Below are 25,304 nucleotides of genomic sequence, written 5' to 3'. Positions count from 1 at the left end.
TAGGTACTGATAAAACGAAAGAGCGGTGCTGATCCACCAACGACTCAGATGGGACCAGAAGACATCAGAGGTGTACTTGACTCAGTACTGGTTGCTAGCTGCCTTAAGACCAAGACTTGTGGGCTAGTAATGAAGTTTCCATCAGCCGAGACTAAAGGTGAAGCGGCTGGGATACTGAAGGATCATTTTGGTTCTGATGGCACTTTTTACATATCATAGCCAAAGAAAATGCAGCCAAAAATGACTGTAGCAGGCCTTTCCTCTTCCTTGGGCGACTCTGACATCATCCCTAACATTCTGAATAAAAATAATAAAATTAAGAGGCTCGTTGATTGAGGTTGCACCCTTAGCCTTCTCTTCACAAGAACAAGGAGTGGCACTATAACTGCTGTCTTGAAGATGTCACCAGAGGTGAGACCCTCCATCGTGGAACAGGGCAGTTATGCAGTAATACCCCGATATACGATACCCCTAGATGCAACACCCTGACTTAGTGATGGGGGTACAAATACCACCGTACCCCATTAGACGATGACCGCGCCCCAGTTTAGCGATGGGCCCTCCAACATTGTATCCACAAGTGATAGGCGGAAATTTTGAATTGCGCGCTCCCGCGGCCAGCTCAGCCCGCCTGCCTCCCAGGATGCGCAGAAACGCTCACGCAGGTCCCACAGCCATCACTCACCCCGTGCTCACCCATATCATTCTTCTTACACCAGCCATCTCAGAGTGAGGAACTTTTTTACGCCCGCCCACCACACATCGTGTTGCATCACCAACATTACGCAAGCTGCTGTTGTAGTGCATATTAACTGGGTATGAGCAGTGCTGTGAGTAGAGCAGTGATACTAATCCTGTTTGGAGTGCTATTTTGTGTAATATGTGGCTTAAATAATTGTGATCATGTCTGGTAAGTATGTTGCACGTGGTGGGGCTAGTGATGGTGTAAGTGGAGGCCCAAGTCGGGGTGGTAAGCAGCCTGCTAGTGTTGGTACTGGTGATGTTCCCACAAAGCATGTGCATAAAACTCTTGTCTCTAGAAGTCAAGCTAGATATTCTTAAGCGCCATGAAAAAGGCGAGGGTGTGTGTGCTATCGCCTTGGCTCCACCTGGCCCAGTCAACTGTCTCCATCATCATCAAGAAGGGGGAGGCCATTAAGGCCGCTGCTGGGGAGGTTGCAACTATAAGCGCCTCATGTATCACCCGCCAGAGAGAAACTGCAATGGAGGAGCTGGAGCGGATGCTGCGCATGTGGGTGGAAGATCAGAACCAGAGGAAGGCACCTATGAGCCAGGTAATTATTTGCACCAAGGCTCTCTCACTATGGGAAGAAATCAAGGTGAGGCGGGATCTTGATACTACGAAACCTTCAAGGCTAGCCATGGGTGGTTTGACCACTTTAAGAGGCAAGCAAATCTCCACCACGTGAAGATGTACGGTGAGGCAGCAAGTGCAGATATGGTGGGAGTGGCAGCGTTTCCTGACGAGTTGAAACACATAATTGCAGAGGGTGGCTAGAGTGCGAAGCAGGTCTTGGATTTTGATGAGACTGGGCTCGTTTGGAAAAGAATGTCCTCCTAAGACATATCTTGGAACAAAGGAAAAGTTTACGCCAGGGTTCAAGGCCTCGAAGGACTGGCTTACACTCCTGCTTGGGGGCAACGCCGAGGGCAACCTCAAGTTGAAGCCACTCCTTGGGTACCACTCTGAGAACCCCAGGCATCTGGTGGGGTATGTGAAAAAAAATTTCAGGGTAATTTGGAAGTCCAGCAAGTAGGCCTGGCTGACTTTCGACATCTGTTCATGATATTTCCGCTTGTACTTCTCTCGTGTCCGGACAAAGTATGCCTCTAGGGAGAATTTTGCAAAGAGATTTCCCGTGGTGGTAGTCAGTCTGCCTAGCCACCCTCCCGCGATGAAGGAATGGGCAAACAACATGGAAGTGGTGTTCCTGCCCCCCAACACCACGTTGTTGTTACAACCCATGGACCAAGGGATGATAGCTGTGTTCAGAGCGTATTACCTCCGCTGCACTATGCAGCAGTTAGTCAGGGCCTCTGACAGTGACAATAGGACGACAGTGCATAAATTCTGGGAGGTCTGCAGAATACACCACACCATAGAGAACATCACTGCAGCGTGACATGAAGTTACCCAGCCCATCATGAAAGGTGAGTGACTGACGCTGTGGCCAGAGTGTGTGCACTCCTTCACCGGCTTTCCCGAGGGCATGCAAGCTTTGCCTGTGCAGAGTGTGCGGCAGGACATAGTGGAATTGTCGCACAAGGCAGGCTTTAGGGAAGTCGATGTGTAGGAGGTCCTCGAAGTCACAGGGAGGAGCTCAGCAATGAGGAGCTCCTCAGTATTGAAATTCAGAGGTCACACCTTTAGGCACAGGAGGAGGCAGTTGTCCCTGACGTGCAAGCCATCAGTAGAATAATTCTGAGGGAGGTGCTGACCAAGCTGGACGAAATCATTGTGCTGATGCACACACATGACCCTCTTCCAAGATGAAGCAGGGACACAGCTAATCGGCTGGAGGAGGGGATGAAGGTGTACAAGACAATGCTGGAGGAAAAGAAGAGACTATAATCACTGCCTCCTTCAAACAGGCCCCCACCACGCCAGCAAGCCACAAAGGATCTTCCTAGCCCTCGAAGAGCAGAGCATCTCCCCAGCCCTCAACCAGCAGAGCATCTCTCCAACCTTCAACCAGCAGAGCATCTCCTCTGCCATCGACCAGCAGAGAAACACCCAGGGTCTTCTCCCGCTAAGGATGTGCTTGGCCTCTAGTGCTGGACCTAACCTGCAGCAGATCCCTGTTTCCCGTGTCAGCTGTGTCTCCAATAAGACACTTCACCACTCCATCACTGCCTTCCTCGCCTCAACCTCCATCTCCCTCACCACTTCGGCCACTGTCTCAGTCTCCTCTGCCATGATGTGAGTCACTGCATCTGACTCCATTGCCACCTCATCAGTCATTGTGCTGTCTCCCTCACCACCTCCTCTGTCATCGCAATGGACTCAATTGCCTCCACCTGAGCCATCGCATTGCATCCGATCACCACCACCTGAGCCATTGCATCGCACCCCATCACCACCCCAAGAGCCATCACATCACACCCCATCACCACACCAAGAGCCATCACATCGCACCCCCATCTCCACCACCTGAGCCATCGCATCGCACCCCATTGCCACCGCCTACATCATTGCATCGCACTCCATCGCCACCCCCAGAGCCAGTGCATCAGTCCCCCGCTACGATCACTCCACCTTGCCAGGCTTCCCCCTCCCTTTGACCCTCTCCTGAAGGTGGGGTTTGAGGGCACTGAGGAGGATGAGTGAATGCGAGGGACCACCACATGGCCTCTAGCCTCGGGGGGAATAGCAAGGATGATGACCAGGACCAGACATGGACTTACAAGAAGTAAGTGATGAGAGGTGTTTGATATTATCTAACCTATTTCTTATGATTTTCAGATTTTATATGTTGGTTTCAGTGAGTTATTTACAGGTGTTAGCTTCCTTTACAGCTGTTAGGCTATTTAGATTGGCTTGAAACTTGTTTTTGGGCTCATTTGGGTGGGTTTTGGACTTGGTTTGGGGGAAACCCAAGGCTGATAAACGTTTCCCATTACTTTACACGTTAAAAGTACCCTGATATACAATACACTGGCTAACAATGGGGTTTTACATAACCAATTACATCGTTAAACCAGGGTATACAGTAGAGTCAGGATTTAAGACAAAACGGAGCAACGATCTTATGATAACATGGGCATTTAATTTCTCCCATAATTACTTATAATAGCACGGTAATGCCACTCCATTGTGCGAGAGAAACTGGGAAATGGGTGCGTTTAGGTGTTAGATTTCCAAATACAGTTCATGTGTTATGCTTTTGTTGGTCACTGATTGGCTTCCTCGACCAGACCAGACCCACATGACCCATGTCCCATACCACCTGCCACAGACTGCCTCAGTGTTGTGTAGACGTTCATTATAATGAGAAGTTTTTTGCTTATATCCTTGCTCCTCATTTCCTCTCAGAACTCTGAGCATGTGGTTCCACAGTAACTTTAGTCATGCCTAAACACCCTGAAAGTGCTATGAACACAAGAAAAGCATTTATTCTAAATGAAAATGTAAAATTGTCGGACAAAGTGGTGTGTAGTGAGGGAGGTTAAATGCAAACGATCAGACAGATACGAGTCGGGTGTGTTTACGATGTGGAGAGTTCTCTCTGTTAGAAAAAAAAGTTAATGATGAAGGAACAGTAAAATTCATGTTTCCACGTTTAGTGTAACGAGTGTGAAAGAAAAAAAAAGGCTTTGTTCCCGATGTTTGTTATGAACTGATGGTCTTTGGTAGAGATAATTCGGATCTTATGATGTGTGAAGACACTACATGTTGACATACATAGTTATGTAACATAATTATGTGAGTTCAGTTCTTGTGAATTATACTGTCATGCAAATTATACTTCCTGGTTGAATTGTTTATTATTCACAATTACTGCATTTGTGTGTACTGTATCTGAGACGTGAGAAATACGCAATTACTCCATGGTGACAACTTCTTCCTATCATTTTTTTTTTTTTTTTCCTTTATTGTTGATGACTAATGGCTTTCAAAAATAGTTTCACACTGCATTTTTTTTTTTTTTTTTTTTAATGAGAGCCGAAAGTGATTGTTGGCAAAATATGCCAGATGCTGGGTGGCCATTATTCACGTGTTGCTTAGGTCAGAAGTTTTTTGCTTGATTGGTAATGAGGACTTTCAAGAGGCTTAGTGGCGATCCTTGGTGACTAAAATTTTTATGAGGAGTATTAGGGGGCAAAACTAATTGGTTAGGTTAGGTTAGAATGCAATATGCACTGATGTGTCCAGTCGATGAGATCGTATATAAGCACATTGCCTTGGGTGTCTTAAGGCAGACATATTTGAAATAATCTCATTTCGTTTTTTTTTCGTTTTTGTAGGCTCCATAATGCTTGCTTGTGTTGACCTTGGTCGCCTAATGGCAGCTGTCCATGCTGCTCAGTCTCTGGCAGCCTCTCTGTTCAGTCCCATAACCCTGAGGTCACACTTAATGACCTCGTCCTATTTCTTTTTTGGTCTGCCCCTCGCAACACCACCCCCAATATTTACACTTCTCACCTTCTGCACTTAGTTATCATCCCCCATCCTCCCCACATGCCCAAACTATCTCAATCTACCTCTCCTCATCGCAACACCAATACACTCCAGTCCCATCCCACCTCTCAACTCTTCCATCGTAAACCCAGCCCCCCCCAGGCCTTGCATGGAGGGACGCAATGCGCATCCACCTAATCATTGTCATTTCTGTACGATTGAGCTTGCAAATATCCTCTTCCTTTATTGCCCAGGTCTCACTACCATACAGCATCACACTCCTAACACATGCTGCATACAGAGACCCCTTTGCACGTAGGGAGAGTCCTCTCAGTATCAGGAGGGGCAACAGCTCCCTGAACTTCTCACCCTAGCCACAGAGGTAGCTCCAGCCCCACCTCCAGCACATAACATGTCTCCCAAATAACAAAACTCTTCCACACACTCAAGAGACTCAACAGCAATTTCAATCCTTTCACGCCTGACAGTCTCCACCTGCTCTCTCCGACATGCCGCACACATAAAATTAGCATTTTCTTGCAGTCTGCCTCAGATACCACTATATCTCTTTTGCACCCATTTATCACAAATACTGCACAAGATGGAATTACGTCCCATGCCCTTGTGGCAAATTGCACATGGCCACTCTCCCAGTTCTTTGACTGTACCACCACCATCCCTAAATATCATCACTTTTGTTTTATCTGCATTTACCCTTAATCCCTTGTGACCCAAAGCATCTCTCCACTTGCTAAATCTTTCCTCCGCCTCCCTTTCAGTCTCTGCAATTGACACCAAATCATCAGCATATAACATCTCCCACGGGATTCCATTTCTGAAGTCACGTGAGAGGGCTTCAGGTACTATGATAAACAATGAGGTACTCAAAACTGACCCCTGATGCCCACCAACATTCACAGAAAACTCATCAGCAGGGCTCTTGCTAACTGCCAATGGTTGTGAGCCATTTGGCTCCTAAGGTTTCAGATACACGAGCCAAATAAATTTTTAGTAGGCAAACTTACTACGAGCCAAAATATTTTATGAGCAATAAATATATTTATTTATTTACACACTGTGATGATTAGAATCTTGTAATGAGGTTTTAAACATTCACAGTGGCGACAAGGAAAGACTTAATAATTAATCACAACGTTCTTTTTGGTTCACTTAAGTGATATCTACTTATTTTGTAGTTTACTGGGTTTTGAAGTGGATGTATTTTCTCCTCACCAAAAGGCGACCTAAGTGTAAAATTTGTTCGCCGAAGAGAATAAATACTCGCATTTGCGATCTGTGGCTCACCAAACAAGAGCCCTGATCACTCAGATCTCCATTCACTCTTACGTGGGTGCGAGCACCCATATACATAGCCATAACCACCCTAACCAGCCACTCCTCCAACCCAAGCTTTCTCATTGCCCACTTCATGACCTCTCTAGGGACTCTGTCAGAGGCCTTTGCCAAATCAATAAAAACAAAATACAGATCCCTTTTCTTTCCAATATATTTTTCCTGAAGCTGTCAAACAATGAAAATGGCATCGGTGGTCCCCCTGCCTGACATAAACCCAAACTGCATCTCGTCAGTGTTCACTTTTTCTCTAATCATACCTTCTAGAACTTTCACCATTACCTTCATTATCTGATCTAAAAGCTTTATTCCTCTATAATTTCCTCTTTCCAGTGCATCACCCTTCCCTTTGTACACATTTACAAATTACACTCTGCAGCCAATCATCTGGGACAGCACACTCATATATTATGTGCGGCTTGGCAAACCCAGCTCCTTCTGCAAGCAGTGTTGGATAGTTCGAATTGAGGCATCTTGTAACAGCTGGGGATGCATTTTCTTCAAGTCTGCTGCTGTCAGTTGAGGATTCTTGATTACCTCCCTCTTCAGAAGCATATCTGTATCTCTAGAAGTCATCCACTTCTTTCCACCGCCATGCTTGTGCTCTGGTACGACATCAGGTGGCAGGCTGCACGCTGCAGTAAGAATCTTCATTACGGTCAACTTTGTGCATCCAGTATGTTCACAGATCGTGTTGATGGGGACATTATCCTGCCTTTATGCATTGATACAGACCCTTTCATCCTTTGAGCAGTACTTTCCAGGCATGACAACTCGACTCTAGGAAAATAACAGGGCAAACAGAAATGCTTACGAAAAAAGAGGGAGGTGCAAGCTCAGAGCGACAGGAACATTATACTCCCACTCTTGCTTCTGGGCAAGCACTGACGTGCTGAGTGTTTCACCACCTCCCTCCAACACCGGAGGAGTTGCCAGTTACTTCTTGCCCAAAAAATTCACTTGGTAGAGGTGGAAACACAAAGCAAAGACAGACAACCCTCCCATAGCAATTCTGTGTGTAGGTCCTAAGTCAATTTGCAGTGGGTGTATTGTTCATTTTGTGTATGAGAAGAACGAAACAAAATTGGAAGCCAATAGGGCACCAGATACAGAAGTTGGGTTAGGAGTCACAGTCTTGTGACCAGCCAACTTATTCATAACCACAGCCAGCTTTTTAATCCACCACATAACCATATTTTGGGAATACCTGTCTTTATAGGCAAACTCACAATGCAGTTGAGTCAGTTCAGTCCATTGGAAGCGCCACTCATGTTTAGCTTTCCTGTGCTGTCTGTGCAAAGAATTGATGGGTAGGACCAAACCAAGGAGGATTTTCATGTACAGTGATTGTCTTTGCTACTTCTGGACAATGATGGTCAAAGATAGACTTAACCTCATCACTGTATTTATATTCATTAAATCATCAGATGAATTAATGCCATTTAAGTGCTAATCGTCAACGCAACAAATCAGATCGTGGTCAGCGTTCCTGTATATTTCTAAAACTGATAACCTTTCAGTATGAAGGCTTTTAAAACCAAAAGTGATGAGTTTGTGGTTTAAGATGAAAGGATCAGTTGAATCAACCTCCACATCCAATACGACTGCAGCCAAGAGGGGATAAGATCAAATCAAGTACCTGGCCTGAGATATGAATTGATTGATGAGGATGATTTAAAAGAATATTCTAGTTGATCAGTATGAGGAATTTGAAAGAAAACGTTTCAAGTGAGGATTGTCAGTCCAGTAATTGAAATCACCACAAACAAGCAGTCCACAAGATTTAAGAGAAAAAGCTTCTAGAAACTGGCCAAACTCCTCCATAAAGCTTCAACCTGTGCCTGGATGGCATGGTCGGTAAACAATTGCAATTTTAATAGTTTTTTTATGGAAGTTTATTAATACTTCCATAAATTCAAAGAAAGATGGCATAAAGTCATAATTTATGTAAGATACATTTGTGAGCTCCATGGAGTAGAGAAGGCTACACCTGCACCCAGATGGTTGGCAGAAGGCATGGGAACTCTTTATTATAGACTGTGTCTTGAGCAAAGCAGTGCACACACTGTTAATACAGTGTATGATTCACACAACCAAGTTTGTGTCAAACACAAAGTGTCAAGTTCATTTTATTATGAATGGAATGAATCTTTAGAAGAATGAGTATTAACTGACTTAAGGGGGATTATAAATTTTTTGAGTGGATGAAGTTGGTGTTTTCAGTTAACCTATTTCAGTGGGAAGTCATATGTAGACATGCTGTACTACAGTAGATGCAAAAATGAGCCACTGACTGTGAACCAACATTTTCTAAATGTCTTACAGAAGAGCAGTTTACACATTTGGGAGAGCCCATGTGAGTTTAAAAAACCCAGTTGGGTTCATGGCTCTTTCTGGTACACTTCTCAGATATGTGACCAAGACCCTGACAGTGGTGACATTGTATAACCCCAAATCTATTGAAGGGATGGCGTCTTGTAAGGCCCACATATATATATTTGCCCTTTTCTAAAGTGGAGGAGCACACTTCAGGAGACATCTTTAAGATGGCACTTTTAGTATCATTCTTAGTTCCTGTAAACTGAAGGTGGACAGTACAACCACTTTCCATAAGCATTTTGATTTTATTCTTATCTAAAATGCTTGGAGTGATACCAGTGTCATCCAGGGAAAGGTAAAGTCCTGTCATAGTTATCTTTGGAAGAATTTTCTTTGACTTAGGTATTGAGTAAGTAGGATCAGAACCAAAACATGATTTAAGTGCTGTGCTAGAATCTCACTTGCCTCTTTCTGTGGGCAGTCCCTGATCCTGTTTCCATACAGCTATTAACTGAAATAGACTTCAGTGCCCTCTCCACATCTCCAGTACTTGGAGACAATCTAGTTTTATCATTGTCAGTGTCATCCATTAGTTTCAACACCAGTACTTGGTAGATATGTTCTGTCCTGTCATGAGTCAGATATGTGATGGGATCATCTCTATCCTTCCACAGCATGTAAGTTCTTATTTCAAGATGTCAGCAAATGATGTTCAGGGTTCAATGGAGTTGCCTTAATAATGCTGATCCTATCTTCCAAACTGTTAGCCTTAAAGATATATCCACCATAAAACTGTCAGGAGCACCTTTCAAAAGCTCTGACCCTGTTGATGATCTCAGTCTCCATACCTGCTGTGGCAGCACCCACATCATAGCTACCACAGTATCATCAGTTTCAGGGCCACCTCTTTGAAACGCAACTGTAATCATTATCCTGAAGGCCTACACATGTGATGCAGTGCCATTTACCAAATGCCAACAGTTTAGCACCTTGCCATTGAGTCGTATCAGCCATGTCTAGCTCAGTGAGTGTCCTAGGTAATCCCAGGCAGCACCAATGTTGAAATTAGCAGGCACCAAAGAGAATGGAAATAGACAAGAAAGAAAAAAGAATAAAATAAAACAAAGAAAAACTGCTAGGGTTAAGCATTTGCCACCCCATTAGTTCCACTTGCATGGCACTATGAACACTAACAGTGTTCACCACATGAAAGTGGGGATAGGCTACCACACTTCTTACAGAGAATGGTAGAGGTCATTGCTAATGCAGCAACTTTTCTCAACAACAAATAGCAATACAGATGCCTGAGCTTTTGCACAGAAACACACCTCTGATAACCTGATTGGTTATGATAATGCACTGGAGAGAAACCCAGGAACTTAACTGCAACATGACTAAAGTATGGCAGATATTGAGAGTATTTTAGCCATACTCATACTCTGATATGCTCATGATATCACGGGAGTAATACTGGTTTTTGGCATTAGGCATACTCATACTCTAATGTGTTCTTGATATCATGGGAGTAATACTACCCCCCCCCAACCATAGGGTTTGTATTGTTTAGTATTTGAAGGCTCCAACATGCTCGTGTGTGTCAGCCTTGGTCACCAAATGGGTGCTCTCCATGCTGCTCAATCTCTACCTGCTTCCCTGTTTAATCCCTTATCCTTGAGGTCACACTCAATAACCTTGTCCCTGGTCTTTTTCGATCTGCCTCCTGCTACTCTACCCCCAACATTAGCACTTCTCACTTTCTGCTCCCAATTATCACCCTCCATGGTGTGGTATGGAAGAAATCTTAAGGCAATGGTTTGTTGGCTGATAATCACAGTATTTTTGCATTGTTAACCATTTTCAAGTTTTCAGTATATTTAATGTTAATTTTGTTTGTTTTGATTATGTTAATTGGTCTGTCTATCTATCTGTCCATCTGTCGCCAGACACCTCAATCCTGTAAGGGGTGGCCACCAACAAATCGCCTCCATGTTGCCCTGTCCAGTGCCACTTCACTGCCTTGCTCCCAACTCACATCCCCCTCTCTCATATACCTCACCACTCCATCCCTTCATCTCATCCTCAGCCTCCCCCTCCCTTTCCACCCATCCATCTCACTCACATACTATCTCTTTGTTAGTCTGTCACTTTCCATCCTCTCCACATGGTCAAATCACCTCGGTGTATTTCTCCTAAAGCATTCAATCACATCCATGTCCACACCACAGCTCTCCTTCACTTCCTTATTTGTCAGTCTGTCTCTTCATGTAACACCACATTCTCCTCTCAGATAACTCATTTCCACTGCTCTCATCCTTGACTTGTGTCCTTCCAACAAGGTCCAAGCTTAACTTCCGTACGTTAGAGCTGGCATCACAATACTGTCATGCAGTGAGTTTTTTTTATTTCCATGCTCACCTCCCCCTTCCTTATCACTGCTTTCAAAGAACCAGGAGCCATTCTTCCCTGTTGTACCCTTTCAATCACCTCACCCTCTAAACTTCCATCCTTAGTAATCACACTACCCAAGTACTTAAATGCACTCACATTTTCCATTTTCTTCACATCCAACCTCATTGTACATTCAGTGACTTCACTTCTCTGACAGATCATAACTTCACTCTTCTGTACATTTACCTTTAGATTCCATTTCTTACACACTCTCCTAGACTCATTCACCAAGCCTTGCAGTTCCCTTTCGTTTTCACTTTACAGTATCATCTGGAAACAGCAGTACAGGGAGTTTCCAAACACTGCCCTCTCTTATTAGGGTCGCTCCAACATCCACTGCCCTAACTTGTATCTCTTTTATAACCCCATCCATATACAGATTGAACAGCCATGGGGACATGACACATCCCTGTTTCAATCCAACATTCAGATAGAAAGATTCACTCAGGTCACTATCCACACACACTGCAGCCTTAGCACCCTCATACATACTCTTCATGGCATTCAACAACTTCCCATTTACACCATATATCCTTAATACTTTCCACATTCCTTGTCTGTCCACCCTGTCATATGCTTTCTCCAAATCCATGAAGGCCACATACAACTTCATTCCCTTCTCCAGAAACTTTTACACTAAAGACCTATGAATGAATATCTGATTCCTCTTCCCTTCCTAAAACCTTCCTGTTCTTCTCCTAATTCCTCTGTTATTTCTCTAACTCATTGAGCAAGTATCATGCCATATAATTTTTCCATTACACTAAGAAGACAAATGCCCTTGTGATTACCACACACATCTTTTTCCCCTTTCTCTTTGTACAGGGCAATAATAATAGCTGACTTCGAATAGTCTGGGACTCTACTTTCCTCCCAGGCCAATCTGTACATCATCCATATCCATTCTACTACTATCTCTCCCCCATGCTTCAGCATTTCACCACACACTCCAAAAATTCCTGGGGCTTTTCCCATTTTAACTTTCTTCATTGCGTCCACTACTTCCATCCTACAGATTCCTTCCTGTCTTCTCACCTCCCTCCTCCTTCCAGCCATCCCCCAGCCACTTATACTCGCGTTAATTTCGTTCTCTATGCTCTACAGTTCCTTTAAGTATTCTCTCCATCTTCTCAGATTTTCTCCCTTCTCCACTGGCGATATACCATTTTTATCTTTCACTCCCCGTTATACTACTTTATCACCCTGTCTGACTTTCTGTACCTCTTTCCAGAACATTTTCTTACATTCCCCGCCACTTTACACTCCAATTCCTTCCGAAGTCCTCATCCACTCTCTTCTTACTAATCTTTTCACCTCTCTCTTCCTCTGTACATATGTCTCTCTTCTGTCTGTCAGTGTAATTGGTGCTTTAGCATAAAATATTGATTATTATTCCTTTTTTTTTTTTCCCCCCACAGAGCGAAGGCAAACAATGCTTTTTAGTGCCACAAAAGACACCAGGACGAATGAGTTGGCTCGGCTTGCACTGAAGACTGAACCCATGGAAGTGGATGTAGATTCAGATAAACAGAGTGCCACTGTAGAGGGGCTGGAGCAAGGTACCCATTCATTAACCCTTTCAGGTCTCATGGTCACAATCGTGGCATTATCAGGACGGGTTTCCCGGCCACAATCGTGACTTGCCTATTTGAGCGCATCTCAAGACTGTGGTGGGAAGCTGGTGAATGTTATAAGTATTTCTTTTAATATTAATCATTTCTTGAGTATAGGGCAATCCAGTTGAGAAGATATAATGCAGCTTTATGATTTTTAGGTAAACAGGAGTATTTCTCTATCATTTTGTACACAGAAATTCATTTATTCATGACACAACACACCATTTGCTACACAACTTCACATCATTATTATGGCTCATGTATGGTAAGTAGAGCCCTAATGTTTTGTAGAGAGATGTGTATTAGTTCCTTTTGTATGAATATTGTATTTTTTTCTAAATTTACAGACCCTGATTTTTTGTCAAAAATTCGATTTTTCAGACTGGATGTACAGACCTACCTGTATTTGCGACCCGAAAGGGTTAATGCCAACAGACTGATCTCTCTTTATATACACTTAACAAACATAGATTTTTTTAATGTACTGTAGCAAAATTTCATCTCTACGCAGTGGCAATAGACATTTACCCATTTAGGTAAATTGAGGTCATTCAGTATGATGCCATGTTCAGTTTGGCTTCTGATATTCCAGCTGGATGGGTGTGTTGCCCCAGAAGGCTGGCTGAAGAGTGTGGTTGTAAGTGTGTACAGTCACGCCCATACTTACGAAAGATTGACTTACAAAAAATCCGGGTACAAAAAAGAAAAAAAAAAAAAATGTGAGGAGGGGGAGGAGAGGTCAGTCATAGCAAGGAAGGATGGGGTCAAAGTGAGGTGATACAGTATGTCCTCATTACAACAAACTTCACTGGACAGGAATTTGCTTTTTTTGGAGTTGAGGAACCAACTGGAATTATTTCTTATATTTGGGGAAAACTCCCAGAAAGCTAGAAGCAGTCCAGACTTCCTAGCCTCAGCCTGAGGCGGCCATATTGTCCGCGCGGTTTGTGTGTTCATGTGTCGGTTGGTGGAGGGCTGGTGGTGTCATTATTGTTCCCTCGTGCTCTGGCCTCAGTCTGACCCACATCACATCCCAGGAAATCCATGATATACTGCGCAAGGGTGACAAGTGATAAGTGAAATGTACAAAGTGAACACCTTTAGTTTGTAAGATTGTAAATAATAAGATGCGTAAAGTGTACAGTACAGTATTTGAAAAGTGTTTAAATTTAAATTACGGTAAAACTTCGATATAACGGACTTCAGTATAGCGGAATTTGCTTTTATCGGACTCAAGAAGCCAAGTGGACTAAATTCTTATGCATCAGGAAAAGTCCGATCAAGCCAGAAGCTGTCCTTTCTTGGAAAAAACGAATAAACAAACAAACGGAGGAGATACCATAACATTGGTTCCTTCACTCTCTCTCCTCCTCCATACCTTCCCTTCCTCCCCGTCCCTCTCCAGTGAGAGAGAGAGAGAGAGAGAGAGAGAGAGAGAGAAAGGTAAAATTGAAAATGAAAATAACAGTGAAAATGAGAGTAAAAGTGAGGGTGAGAGAGAGAGCACAAGTAAATATGGAATGTCAAAGTCAACAGAGAGAGAGAGAGAGAGAATAATACAGAAATGACAAGTGGCGTCCCCTTGGCATAAACATATGAGGGAGATAGGCATAACCTTGGTCCCTCCTCTCTCTCTCTCTCCTATATCTCCTCCCCTTCTCTCTCTCTTCGGTGGACACACACCACAAAGCCAGCCAGGAGACAGGACGTGTGTGCTGGGCAATCCCCAGGTCCTGTCCTCTCCACTTACTATTTTTTAACCAGCCCATACCCCACTGACAGGGCTAATGTATGGCCCAGCCTGCACTATATGTGCAGGAAATCTTTGAATCTTTGAACGATTGAACGAACTGTCTCCGGGAGAGGTGAAAGTGAATGAAAAAGTGAAGGTTAGTGAAGGCATTGTGAAGGTGAAAGTGAAGGTAGTGTGAAAGTGAAGGTGGAAGTAAAAGTGAAGGTGAAGGTGAAAGTGAAGGCAAAAGTAGAAGTGAAAGTGAAGGTGAAGGTTAAAGTAAAGTCAAATGTGAAAGTGAGGGTGAAAGTAAAAGTGAATGTGAAAATGAAGGCAAAAGTGAAGGTGAAGAAGGAAGGTGAAAGTGAAGGTGTGAAAATGAAGTCGAAAGTGAAGGTGAAAGTGAGGGTGAATGTGAAGGTGAAAGTGAAGATGAAAAGGAAGGTCAAAGTGAAGGTGAAAATGAAGTCAAAAGTGAAGGTGAAAGGTGAAAGTGAGGGTTAATGTGAAGGTGAACGTGAGGGTGAAAGCGAAGGTGAAAATGAATGAAAATGAAGGTGAAAATTAATGTAAAAGTGAAGATGGTGGAAGTGAAGGTGAAAGTAAAGGCCAAGGAGAAAAAGAAGGTGAAAATGGTGAAAGTGAATGAAAAAGTGAAGATGAAGGTGAAAGAAAAGAAAGTGAAAGTCAAGGTGAAAGTGTGAGTGTAGGTGGATGTGAATGTGACAGTAAAAGAAGGGAGGGCAAGTGAAGGTGAGTGAATAATTATAAAGGTAAATGTGAAAATGTGAAAGTAAGGTTGCAAGTGAAGGTGAAAGGGAAATTCAAAATGAGTGATACTGAAAGTGAGTGTGAAGGTGAATGTGAAATGAGCATGGAAGAGAATATGAGAGTAAATGTGAATGTCAGAGTGAACTGAAAGAGAAGGTAAAAATGAATGTGAAGGTGAAGGTGACGACGAAGTCAAAAATATGTGAAGTAAAATAGAAGTGCCCAGTGCGGAGAGAGAGAGAGGGAATAAATGCATGAAGGGCAAGCAAGCCTCTGTGCATAACAAAAGAAGTCAAGGGGGGAATCCTGATGTCGCTTTTATCGGACTTTCGCTTTTTTCAGACTGGCTTAGACCCCAATTAGTCCGATTTAGTGAGGTTTTACTGTATACCAATAAATTACTTTCTAAATGCTAAAAAATTAGAAAAGGAGTCTGCATTAATATAATATATATTCAAGATACAAAGCATTAATTACACAGCAAGAGGTTTGTGTGTTTGTGCGTCAGTTGGTGGCGGGCTGGTGGTGTTACTGTTGTGCCCCCGTGCTCTGCCTCAGTCAACCCACATAATTTCCACGGAAGTTCCTGATACACTGCTCAAGGGTGACTAGTGATAAGTGAAATATACAGACAAAGTGAACAGTTTTAGTTTGTAAGATCGTAAAAAATAAGATGTATAAAATGTACGATATGTATTTGAAAAATATATCTATCTATCTATAGCCTGACTCCCTAATCCCGTAAAGGGTGGCCACAGACAAAATGCCTTCAAGTCACTCTGTCACCCACCATTTGACTGCCCTTCCCCCAGCTCACTTCCCTCTCTCTCATATACCTCTCAACTCCATCCATCCACCTCATCCTCAGCCTTCCCCTCCCTCTCCCTCCCTCCCTCCACTTCACCTACTACATTCACCTTCTTAGTCAGTCTTTCATTCTCCATTCTCTCCACATGTCCAAACCACCTCAGTGTATTTCTCCTAATCTTCTCAACCACATCCACATCCACCCCACAACGTTCCTTCACTTCATCATTCGTCAACCTGTTCCTCCATGTCACTCCACATGCTCCTCTCAAGTAGCTCATTTCCACTGCTCTCACTCTTGACTTGTTCCCCTCTTGCAAGGTCCATGCCTCACTTCCATACGTCAGGGTAGGGATCACAGTACTATCGTGCTGTGACTTCTTAACTTCCATACTCACCTCTGTTTCTCATCACTGCATTCAGTGAACCAACAACCTTCCTTCCCTACTGTAACCTTTCAAGCACTTCATCCCCAAAACTTCCATCCTTACTCATCACACTACCCAAGTACTTGAGTGCACTCACATTCTCCATATCCTCACCATCCAACCTCACTGTGCATTCTGTGACTTCATTCCTCTCAAACACCCTAACTTTACTCTTGTGTACATTGACTTTCAGATTCCTCTTCCTACACATGTCCCAAATTCATTCACTCAACCTTGCAACTCCCATTCATCTTCACTCAACAATACTATATCATCAGCAAACAGCAACACCAGAATCTTCCACATCTCACCCTCATCATTAGAGTCACCCCCACATCCATTGCCCTGCCTTGCACCTCCTGTACAACTCCATCCATGTATATATTAAACAGCCATGGAGACATCACACATCCCTGTTTCAGTCCCACATTGAGATCAAAGAACTCACTCAGCTCACCATCTACCCGAACTGTAGCCCTAGTTCCTTCGTACATACACTTCACAGCATTCAACAATTTCCCCTCCACTCCATATATTCTTAATACCTTCCAAGTACCTTGCCTATCTATTCTTTCATAAGCTTTCTCCAAGTCCATGAAGGCAGCATACACTTTCTTTCCCTTCACTAGGTACTTCTCCACTAAACATCTTAGAACAAATATCTGATCCACACACCCTGTTCGCTTCCTAAATCCCCCTTGTTCTTCTCCAACTAGCTCCTCTGTTATGTGCCTAACTCTGTCAGTGAGTATTCAACCATATATTTTTCCAGTCACACTAAGAAGGCAAATCTTTCTAACAACTTTACCTCATCATCCTTCCCTCCTCTTTTCTACTCTGATGGTTCTGTAGCTATTTCTTCTACTGATAAAGCAGATCTCTTCGCACAGACTTTCTCCTCCAATTCCACCTTAGACGATTCCGGTGCTGTTCCTCCATCACTTCCCCCCTCTGACTTCCTCATGGCTGACATTAAAATTTCTTCAGTTGATGTATTTTCTGCCATTACTGGCCTCAGTACTAACAAGGCATATGGGCCTGATGGGGTCCCTCCTGTTGTTCTCAAAAACTGTGCTTCTGTGCTTACACCCTGCCTAGGCAAACTATTTCGCCTTTGTCTGTCAACTTGTACCTTTCCTTCTGGCTGGAAGTTTGCTCTCATTCAGCCAGTCCCAAAGAAGGGTGACCACTCCCAACCCTCCAACTATCGTCCAATTGCTTTAACGTCCTGTATTTCAAAAGTTTTCGAGTCAATTCTTAATAAAAAAATTTTAAGGCATCTTTCCTATCACAACCTTCTTTCCGATCGTCAGTATGGGTTCCGTCAGGGACGCTCCACTGGCGATCTTCTCACCTACCTTTCAGACTCCTGGTCATCCTCCTTTCGGGACTTTGGCGAAAGCTTTGCCATTGCACTTGACATCTCAAAGGCTTTCGATCGAGTCTGGCATAAATCTTTAATTTCCAAACTGCCCTCCTACGGTTTCTATCCTTCTATCTGTACCTTCATCGCTAGCTTCCTTTCTGGTCGTTCTATAGCTGCTGTCGTAGACGGCCATCGTTCTTCTCCTAGATCTATCAACAGTGGTGTTCCTCAGGGCTCTGTCCTATCACCAACTCTCTTCCTTTTATTCATCAATGATCTTCTAAGCTGTACATCTAACCCTATCCACTCATACGCTGATGACTCCACCCTTCACCTTTCCATTCGGTTCCTGCAACGCCCATCTCAACGGTTACTTCAAGAAACAAGGGATGAGGCTATGGCACACCTAATGTCTGACTTGGCTCATATCTCTGACTGAGGTAAAAATAATATGGTTGTCTTTAATGCTTCTAAGACTCAGTTCTTACACCTATCAACCCGACAAAATCTTCCACAGGTATACCCACTAATGTTTAATAATATTCAGATTAATCCTGCATCATCCTTGAACATGCTTGGGGTTTCATTTACTCGGGACTTATCTTGGAAAGATCATATTACATCTCTTGTAAAATCTGCTTCCAAGAGATTGGGTGTGCTAAGCCGACTCCGCTCTTTCTTTACCCCTGCACAATTGTTGACTCTATACAGGGGTTTTATCTGCCCCTGTGTGGAGTACAACTCTCATGTGTGGGGAGGCTCCCCACATACAGCTCTTCTCAATAGGTTGGAGTCAAAGGCTTTTCGTCTCATTAACTCTCCTCCTCTTACTGACTCCCTTCAACCTCTGTCTCTTCGCCGCACTGTTGCATCTTTATCTCTTTTCTATCGCTACTTTAATGGTCACTGCTCCTCTGAACTGTCTGCTTGCATTCCTCCACCTCTACGACGGGCGCATAGCACCCGTCTGGCAGCAAACTCTCATCCCTTTTCTGTCCAACTCTCTAATGCAAGAGTTAACCGTTACTCCCAGTCTTTCATTCATGCAACAGGTCAGCTCTGGAACTGTCTCCCTCTGTCTGTATTTCCTCCTGCCTATGATCTCCAGTCTTTCAAACGCAGTGTGTCCAGGCATCTCAAAATGATCGGATCTTGAATTTGGCTTTCTATTGTATTTTGTTTTTCTCTTGGAGGGAACTGTTACTGCGGGCTCATGGCCTTTGGTTCCTTCTTCCTCGCATAAAAAAAAAAAAAAAAAAAAAAAAAATACCCCTATGGTTACCACATACTTCTCTCTCCCCTTTTCCTTTGTATAAAGAAACAATTATACCTAGTTTCCAGTCCTCTGGAACCCTTCCCTCTTCTCAAGCCATTCTACACAACTTCCATATCCAGTCCACTACAAAATCACCCACATACCTCAGCATTTCACCACACACTCCATCAATTCCTGGGGCCTTTCCCATCTTGATCTTCTTCATTGCTTCCACAACTTCTGCCATACTGATCTCTTCCTCCCTTCTCTCATCTCTTCTTCTCCCATCTAATCTCCAACCACTTATACTCGCACTGCTCTCACTCTCCACATTCAACAAATCCATAGAGTGCTCCTTCCATCTCCTCAGTTTCTGTCTCTTCTCCACCAACAATCTATTATTCCCATCTTTCACTCTCCTACTATTTCTCCCCTCACACTGCCTTACTTTCTGTACCTCCTTTCATAACAATTACTTACTGTCCCACCATTTTACACTCAGATACCTCCCAAACTCTTCATCCACTTTCTTCTTACTCTCCTTCACCAGAGTCTTCACCTCCCTTCTCCTGCTTACATATACCTCTCTCTTCTCTCTCTCATCTTCTCCTCTACCTCTACTTGTTAGCCATTCACTGTATGCCTTCTTCTTTTGTTCCACAGCTCGTTTCACCTCATCATTCCACCATGCTGTCCCTTGCACACCTCTGCATCTTCTCCTCACTCCACAAACCACCTCACACACTGCACCCATCTCTTCTGTGAATATCTTACATACATCTTCCACCCCTTCCATTTGCTTTAATTCATACCTTCCTAATCTTTCTTCCTCTATGCTCTTATACTCTGCCATCATCTCAGTGTCTTGCAACTCCTCCACTCATCTCACAGGAGCTATTTCCTCCTGTCTTCCCCTTCGTCTCTTCAGCCACCTTCTTTGCAGCCTTACCTTGGCCATCTCTAAGTGATGGTCCGAGATTCCATTCCCCCACCCTCTCCACACTCTTGCATCCAACACTTGTCTTCTCATTCGCTCATCCACACACACGTAATCTATCATTGCCTTTTGTTCAACAAGTTCACCATCCATCCTCCTCATGACTCTCCATGTATACCTGTGGATCATCTTACGCTGAAAGGTGTTAGTTATTGCCATCTCCCTATCAGCACAGATGTCCACTAAAGCACTACCATTCCCATCTACTTCAGCTGGCACACCCCACTGACCAACCACTCCATCCACTTGTACATCCCCAACTTTACCATTCATGTCTCCAGTCAGAAACATTCTCTCACTCGTCTCAGACTTGTCCATATATGCTTCTACACTTGCCCAAAACTCATCTTTCACTCTTGCCACTTGTTCCTTTGTCGGTGCATATGCACATACAGTTGCCCAGGCTTGTATACCTACTTTCATCCTCACCCATAGAATCCTTGCACCTACTGTTCCATAGTCTCTTATATTCTTCTTTCACTTCTTGCTTTTCATGAGACATACTCCTTCTCTTTCCCTCTCATTCTCATTAACTCCCGCATATATTTCTAAACCGTATTCCCATTCTCTCACCCTTTCACCTTTCCATTTAGTTTCAGTCAATCCGCATAAATCCACTCCTGCATCCTCAAGCACCTGAACATCATCATTCACTCCTCTCACATTCCACGTCCTCACCCTTAGAATGTCCTTTGTCCGTTCCTTAGTCGTCAACGTATGGTCTGTCCTGGTCTGAGGTGCTTTATTTGCATGTTTAGTTAGTTGTTTTTACAGGTGGGGCACTAACCCACCACCAACCCTTTTAGTTGTCTCAAATGACAAGCAGGGATACTGGGGGAGTATTCTTGAAATTCCCCTATCCCCCACGACATGTAAGGTAAAAGGTACACCTCCAATTCCCGTCCATGATTCAGCTCCTGCCAGTGAAGACAATCAGGAGGATGATTCATTGTTCCTTGGTGATGATCCTGAAGATAATGGATAATGATTTTGAACAATTTACTCTGAAGGATCCTTCACCAGGTGCTGAATGATGATAAACACTTGGCAAGGTGGGAGGTTAGAGTAGAGTGAGCCAAGTGAGTTGGAATGGTGCCACAAGAAAGTTTTTTTTTTTATTACAGTGGATTCTCAAATTTCGATGGGGATATGTACCAAAAAACCACATCGAAATTTATACTGAACTTCTTATGGGAAAAATTAGTTTGGGTCCGGGGCCTCCCAACTTCACTATGTAAAATCATGATTTTTTTGCCCACACTGCCTGTAAACATTATGAACTATAAATGTGGTTACATAACTCTAGTTCTGCACTGTATTGCCATACTGTACTGTAGTTTAGAATACAGCAAAATTTGTTATGGTTTGTCAGTATCCTGTCATAGTTTTTATTACAGTACAGCACACTGTACAGTACTAACCTTGGGCTATGGCCTATTATCACTTGGCTGGCTGGTTTTGGTGGTGTGTGGTAGGGGTGGACTACTAAGTTGAAGTAGCCTCTGTGGAGGTATCCAACCCGAAATCCTCAAAATGAAAATCATCCTCGAGTATCTGGACATCTGCAGTGTCAACATCTTCCTCCTCACCCTCTTGGATGGTTATATCTTGCAACACCCTAGTAATTGGCCTGAAGAAGGTGATCATCTTTGACTGTTTCTGCTTATGAAGCCCCCAAGAGCATCGAAATTTGCGATTTTGCATTGAAAAGTGAGGTAGGCAGACCACTCCAAAATGCATCGAAATTCAATTAATCGAATTCTAAACTGTCGAAATTTGAGATTCCACTGTACTTACGAGTTTTATTTTGTCCAAGCCTTGCTTATATTTTACTGTGTTATGCAATAAATTATTTATAGTGGCATTTGAGAAAAGTTTAGTGGCAAATGGGATATTACCCCGAGTTAGAAGGAACTGGTGGGGGTAAAGCAGGATGGTGGCCACGATGCTTTTCATGAATGAAAATATCTTCTTTTGACGGGATTATGACGTCTGGCAATAGTTAGATAGATAGATAGATAGTGTGTTTTGTATGGCTTTATCGAGTCTAAACCTTGCTAAAATTATATTGTGCTATGCAACAAATTATTTTTGGTGGCCTTTTAGAAAAGCAAATAGGCAAAAGGAATATTGCCACGAGTTAGAAGGAACTGGTGGAGTGAAGCAGGATAGTGGCCGTGACACTTCATGTACGAAAAGATCTTCGTGTGTGTGTTACATATGGCCTTTATCGAGTCCAAATCTTACTAAAATTATACTGTGTTATACAGTAAGTCATTTATAGTGGCATTTGAGAAAAGTCAAGAGGCATATGGGATATTATCCTGAGTTAGAAGGAACTGATGACGTGAAGAAGGATTGTGGCCATAACACTTTTCATGTATGAAAATTTGAGAAGAGCCAGAGAGTGTTTTTGATTGGAGACAAGAATGGCAGAGTTGGGAATGTACAAGTGGATGGAGTGGTTGGTCAGTGGGGTGTGCCAGCTGAAGTAGATGGGAATGGTAGTGCTTTGGTGGACATCTGTACTGGTAAGGGGATGGCAATAACTAACACCTACTTTCGTCATAAGATGATCCACAGGTATACATGGAGAGTCATGAGGAGGATGGATGGTGAACCTGTTGAACTAAAGGCAATGATAGATTACGTGTGTGTGGATGAGCGAATGAGAAGACAAGTGTCGGATGCAAGAGTGTGGAGAGGGTGGGGGAATGGAATCTGGGACCGTCACTTAGTGAAGGCCAAGGTAAGGCTGCAAAGAAAATGGCTGAAGAGACGAAGGGGAAGACAGGAGGAAATAGCTCCTGTGAGATGAGTGGAGAAGTTGCAAGATAGTGAGATGATGGCAGAGTATAAGAGCATAGTGGAAGAAAGATTAGGAAGGTATGAATTAAAGCAAATGGAAGGGGTGGAAGATGTATGTAAGATATTCACGGAAGAAATGGGTGCAGCGTGTGAGGTGGTTTGTGGAGCGAGGAGGAGATGCAAGGGTGTGCAAGGGACAGCATGGTGGAATGATGAGGTGAAACGAGCTGTGGAACAAAAGAAGAAGGCATACAGTGAATGGCTAGCGAGTAGAGGTAGGGGAGAAGATGAGAGAGAGAAGAGAGAGGGAAATGTGAGCAGAAGAAGGGAGGTTAAGAGACTGGTGAAGGAGAGTAAGAAGAAAGTGGATGAAGAGTTTGGGAGGAATCTGAGTGTGAAATGGTGGGACAGTAAGTAATTGTTTTGGAATGAGGTACAGAAAATAAGGCAATGTGAAAGAGGAAATAGTAGGGAAGTAAAAGATGGGAATAATAGATTGTTGGTGGAGAAGAGAGAGAAATTGAGGAGATAGAATGAGCACTTTGAAGATTTGTTGAATATGGAGGGTGAGAGCAGTGTGAGTATAAGTGGTTGGGAAATGGCTGAGAGAAGAAGAGATGAGAGGAGGGAGGAAGAGATCAGTAGGGTGGAAGTAGTGGAAACAATGAAGAAGATCAAGATGGGAAAGGCCCCAGGAATAGATGAAGTGTGTGGTGAAATGCTGAGGTATGTGGGTGAGATTGTAGTGGAATGGATATGGAAGTTATGTAGATTGGCTTGGGAAGAGGGAAGAGTTCCAGAGGACTGGAAATCAGGTATAATTGTTCCTTTGTACAAAGGAAAAAGGGAGAGAGAAGTATGTGGTAACCACAGGGGTATTTGCCTTCTTAGTGTGACTGGAAAAATATATGGTAGAATACTCATTGATAGGGTTAGGCATATAACAGAGGAGCTAGTTGGAGAAGAACAAGGGGGATTTAGGAAGGGATAAGAGTGTGTCGATCAGATATTTGTTCTAAGATGTTTAGTTGAGAAGTATGTAGAGAAGAGAAAGAAAGTGTATGCTGCCTTCATGGACTTGGAGAAAGCTTATGACAAAATAGATAGGCAAGGTATGTGGAAGGTATTAAGAATATATGGAGTGGAGGGGAAATTGTTGAGTGCTGTGAAGAATATGTACGAACGAGCTAGGGTTACAGTGCGACTGGATGGTGAGCTGAGTGAGTTCTTTGATCTCAATGTGGGATTGAAACAGGGTTTTGTGATGTCTTCGTGGCTGTTTGATGTATACATGGATGGGGTTGTAAAGGAGGTGTGAGGTAAGGCATTGGATGTTGGGGTGGCTCTATTGAATGAGGGTGAGATGTGGAAGATTTGCTGTTTGCTGATGGTACAGTATTGTTGAGCGAAGATGAATGGGAGTTGCAAGGTTTGGTGAATGATTTTGGGACAATGTGTAGGAAGAGGAATCTGAAAGTTAATGTAAACAAGAGTAAGGTTACAGTGTTTGAGAGGAATGAAGTCACAGAATGCACAGTGAGGTTGGATGGTGAGGATATGGAGAATGTGAGTGCACTCAAGTACTTGGGTAGTGTGATGAGTAAGGATGGAAGTTTTGAGGATGAAGTGCTTGAAAGGGTACAGTAGGGAAGGAAGGTTGTTTCTTCAGTGAAAGCAGTGATGAGAAATCGGGAGGTGAGTATGGATGTTAAGAAGTCACAGCATGATAGTATTGTGATCCCTACCTTGACATATGGAAGCGAGGCTTGGACCTTACAAGAGGGGAACAAGTCAAGAGTGAGAGCAGTGGAAATAAGTTACTTGAGAGGAGCATGTGGAGTGACATGGAGGAACAGGTTGACGAATGAAGAAGTGAAGGAACGTTGTGGGGTGGATGTAGATGTGGTTGAGAAGATTAGGAGAAATACACTGAGGTGGTTTGGACATGTGGAGAGAATGGAGAATGAAAGACTGACTAAGAGGATGTATGTAGTTGAGGTGACGGGAGGGAGAGGAAGGGGAAGACTGAGGATGAGGTGGATGGATGGAGTTGAGAGGTATATGAGGGAGGGGGAAGTGAGTTGGGGGAAGGGCAGTCAAATGAAGGGTGACAGAGCGACTTGAAGGCGTTTTGTCTGCGGCCACTATTTGCGGGATTAGGGCGTCGGGCTATGAATAGGTAGATAGAAAATATTTTAGCAGGGGGTAGTCCATATGTTGCTTTTTTAAAATAATGGCTTGGGCCCTAATTAGTCCGTTGTAGT

General features: G+C 43.5%; 1 protein-coding gene across 2 annotated transcripts in view; it reads left to right on the top strand.

Moving 5' to 3' along the window:
• The window catches only part of pit (probable ATP-dependent RNA helicase pitchoune), a 341,853-nt gene that overhangs the window by 178,689 nt on the left and 137,860 nt on the right, over positions 1-25,304 (top strand). For both annotated transcript variants that reach the window (XM_080282378.1, XM_080282377.1), the window contains one exon: positions 12,679-12,819. In XM_080282378.1, the coding sequence (XP_080138504.1) occupies positions 12,679-12,819 (141 nt within the window). The remainder of the gene's footprint in view (positions 1-12,678; positions 12,820-25,304) is intronic.

Source organism: Coenobita brevimanus, chromosome 93, assembly GCF_032717465.1.
Source record: "Coenobita brevimanus isolate Jiangsu-jjx chromosome 93, ASM3271746v2, whole genome shotgun sequence".
NCBI lineage: Eukaryota > Metazoa > Arthropoda > Malacostraca > Decapoda > Coenobitidae > Coenobita > Coenobita brevimanus.
The sequence above is the reverse complement of the archived record's forward strand: the minus strand, read 5'-3'. Positions and strand labels throughout refer to the sequence as shown.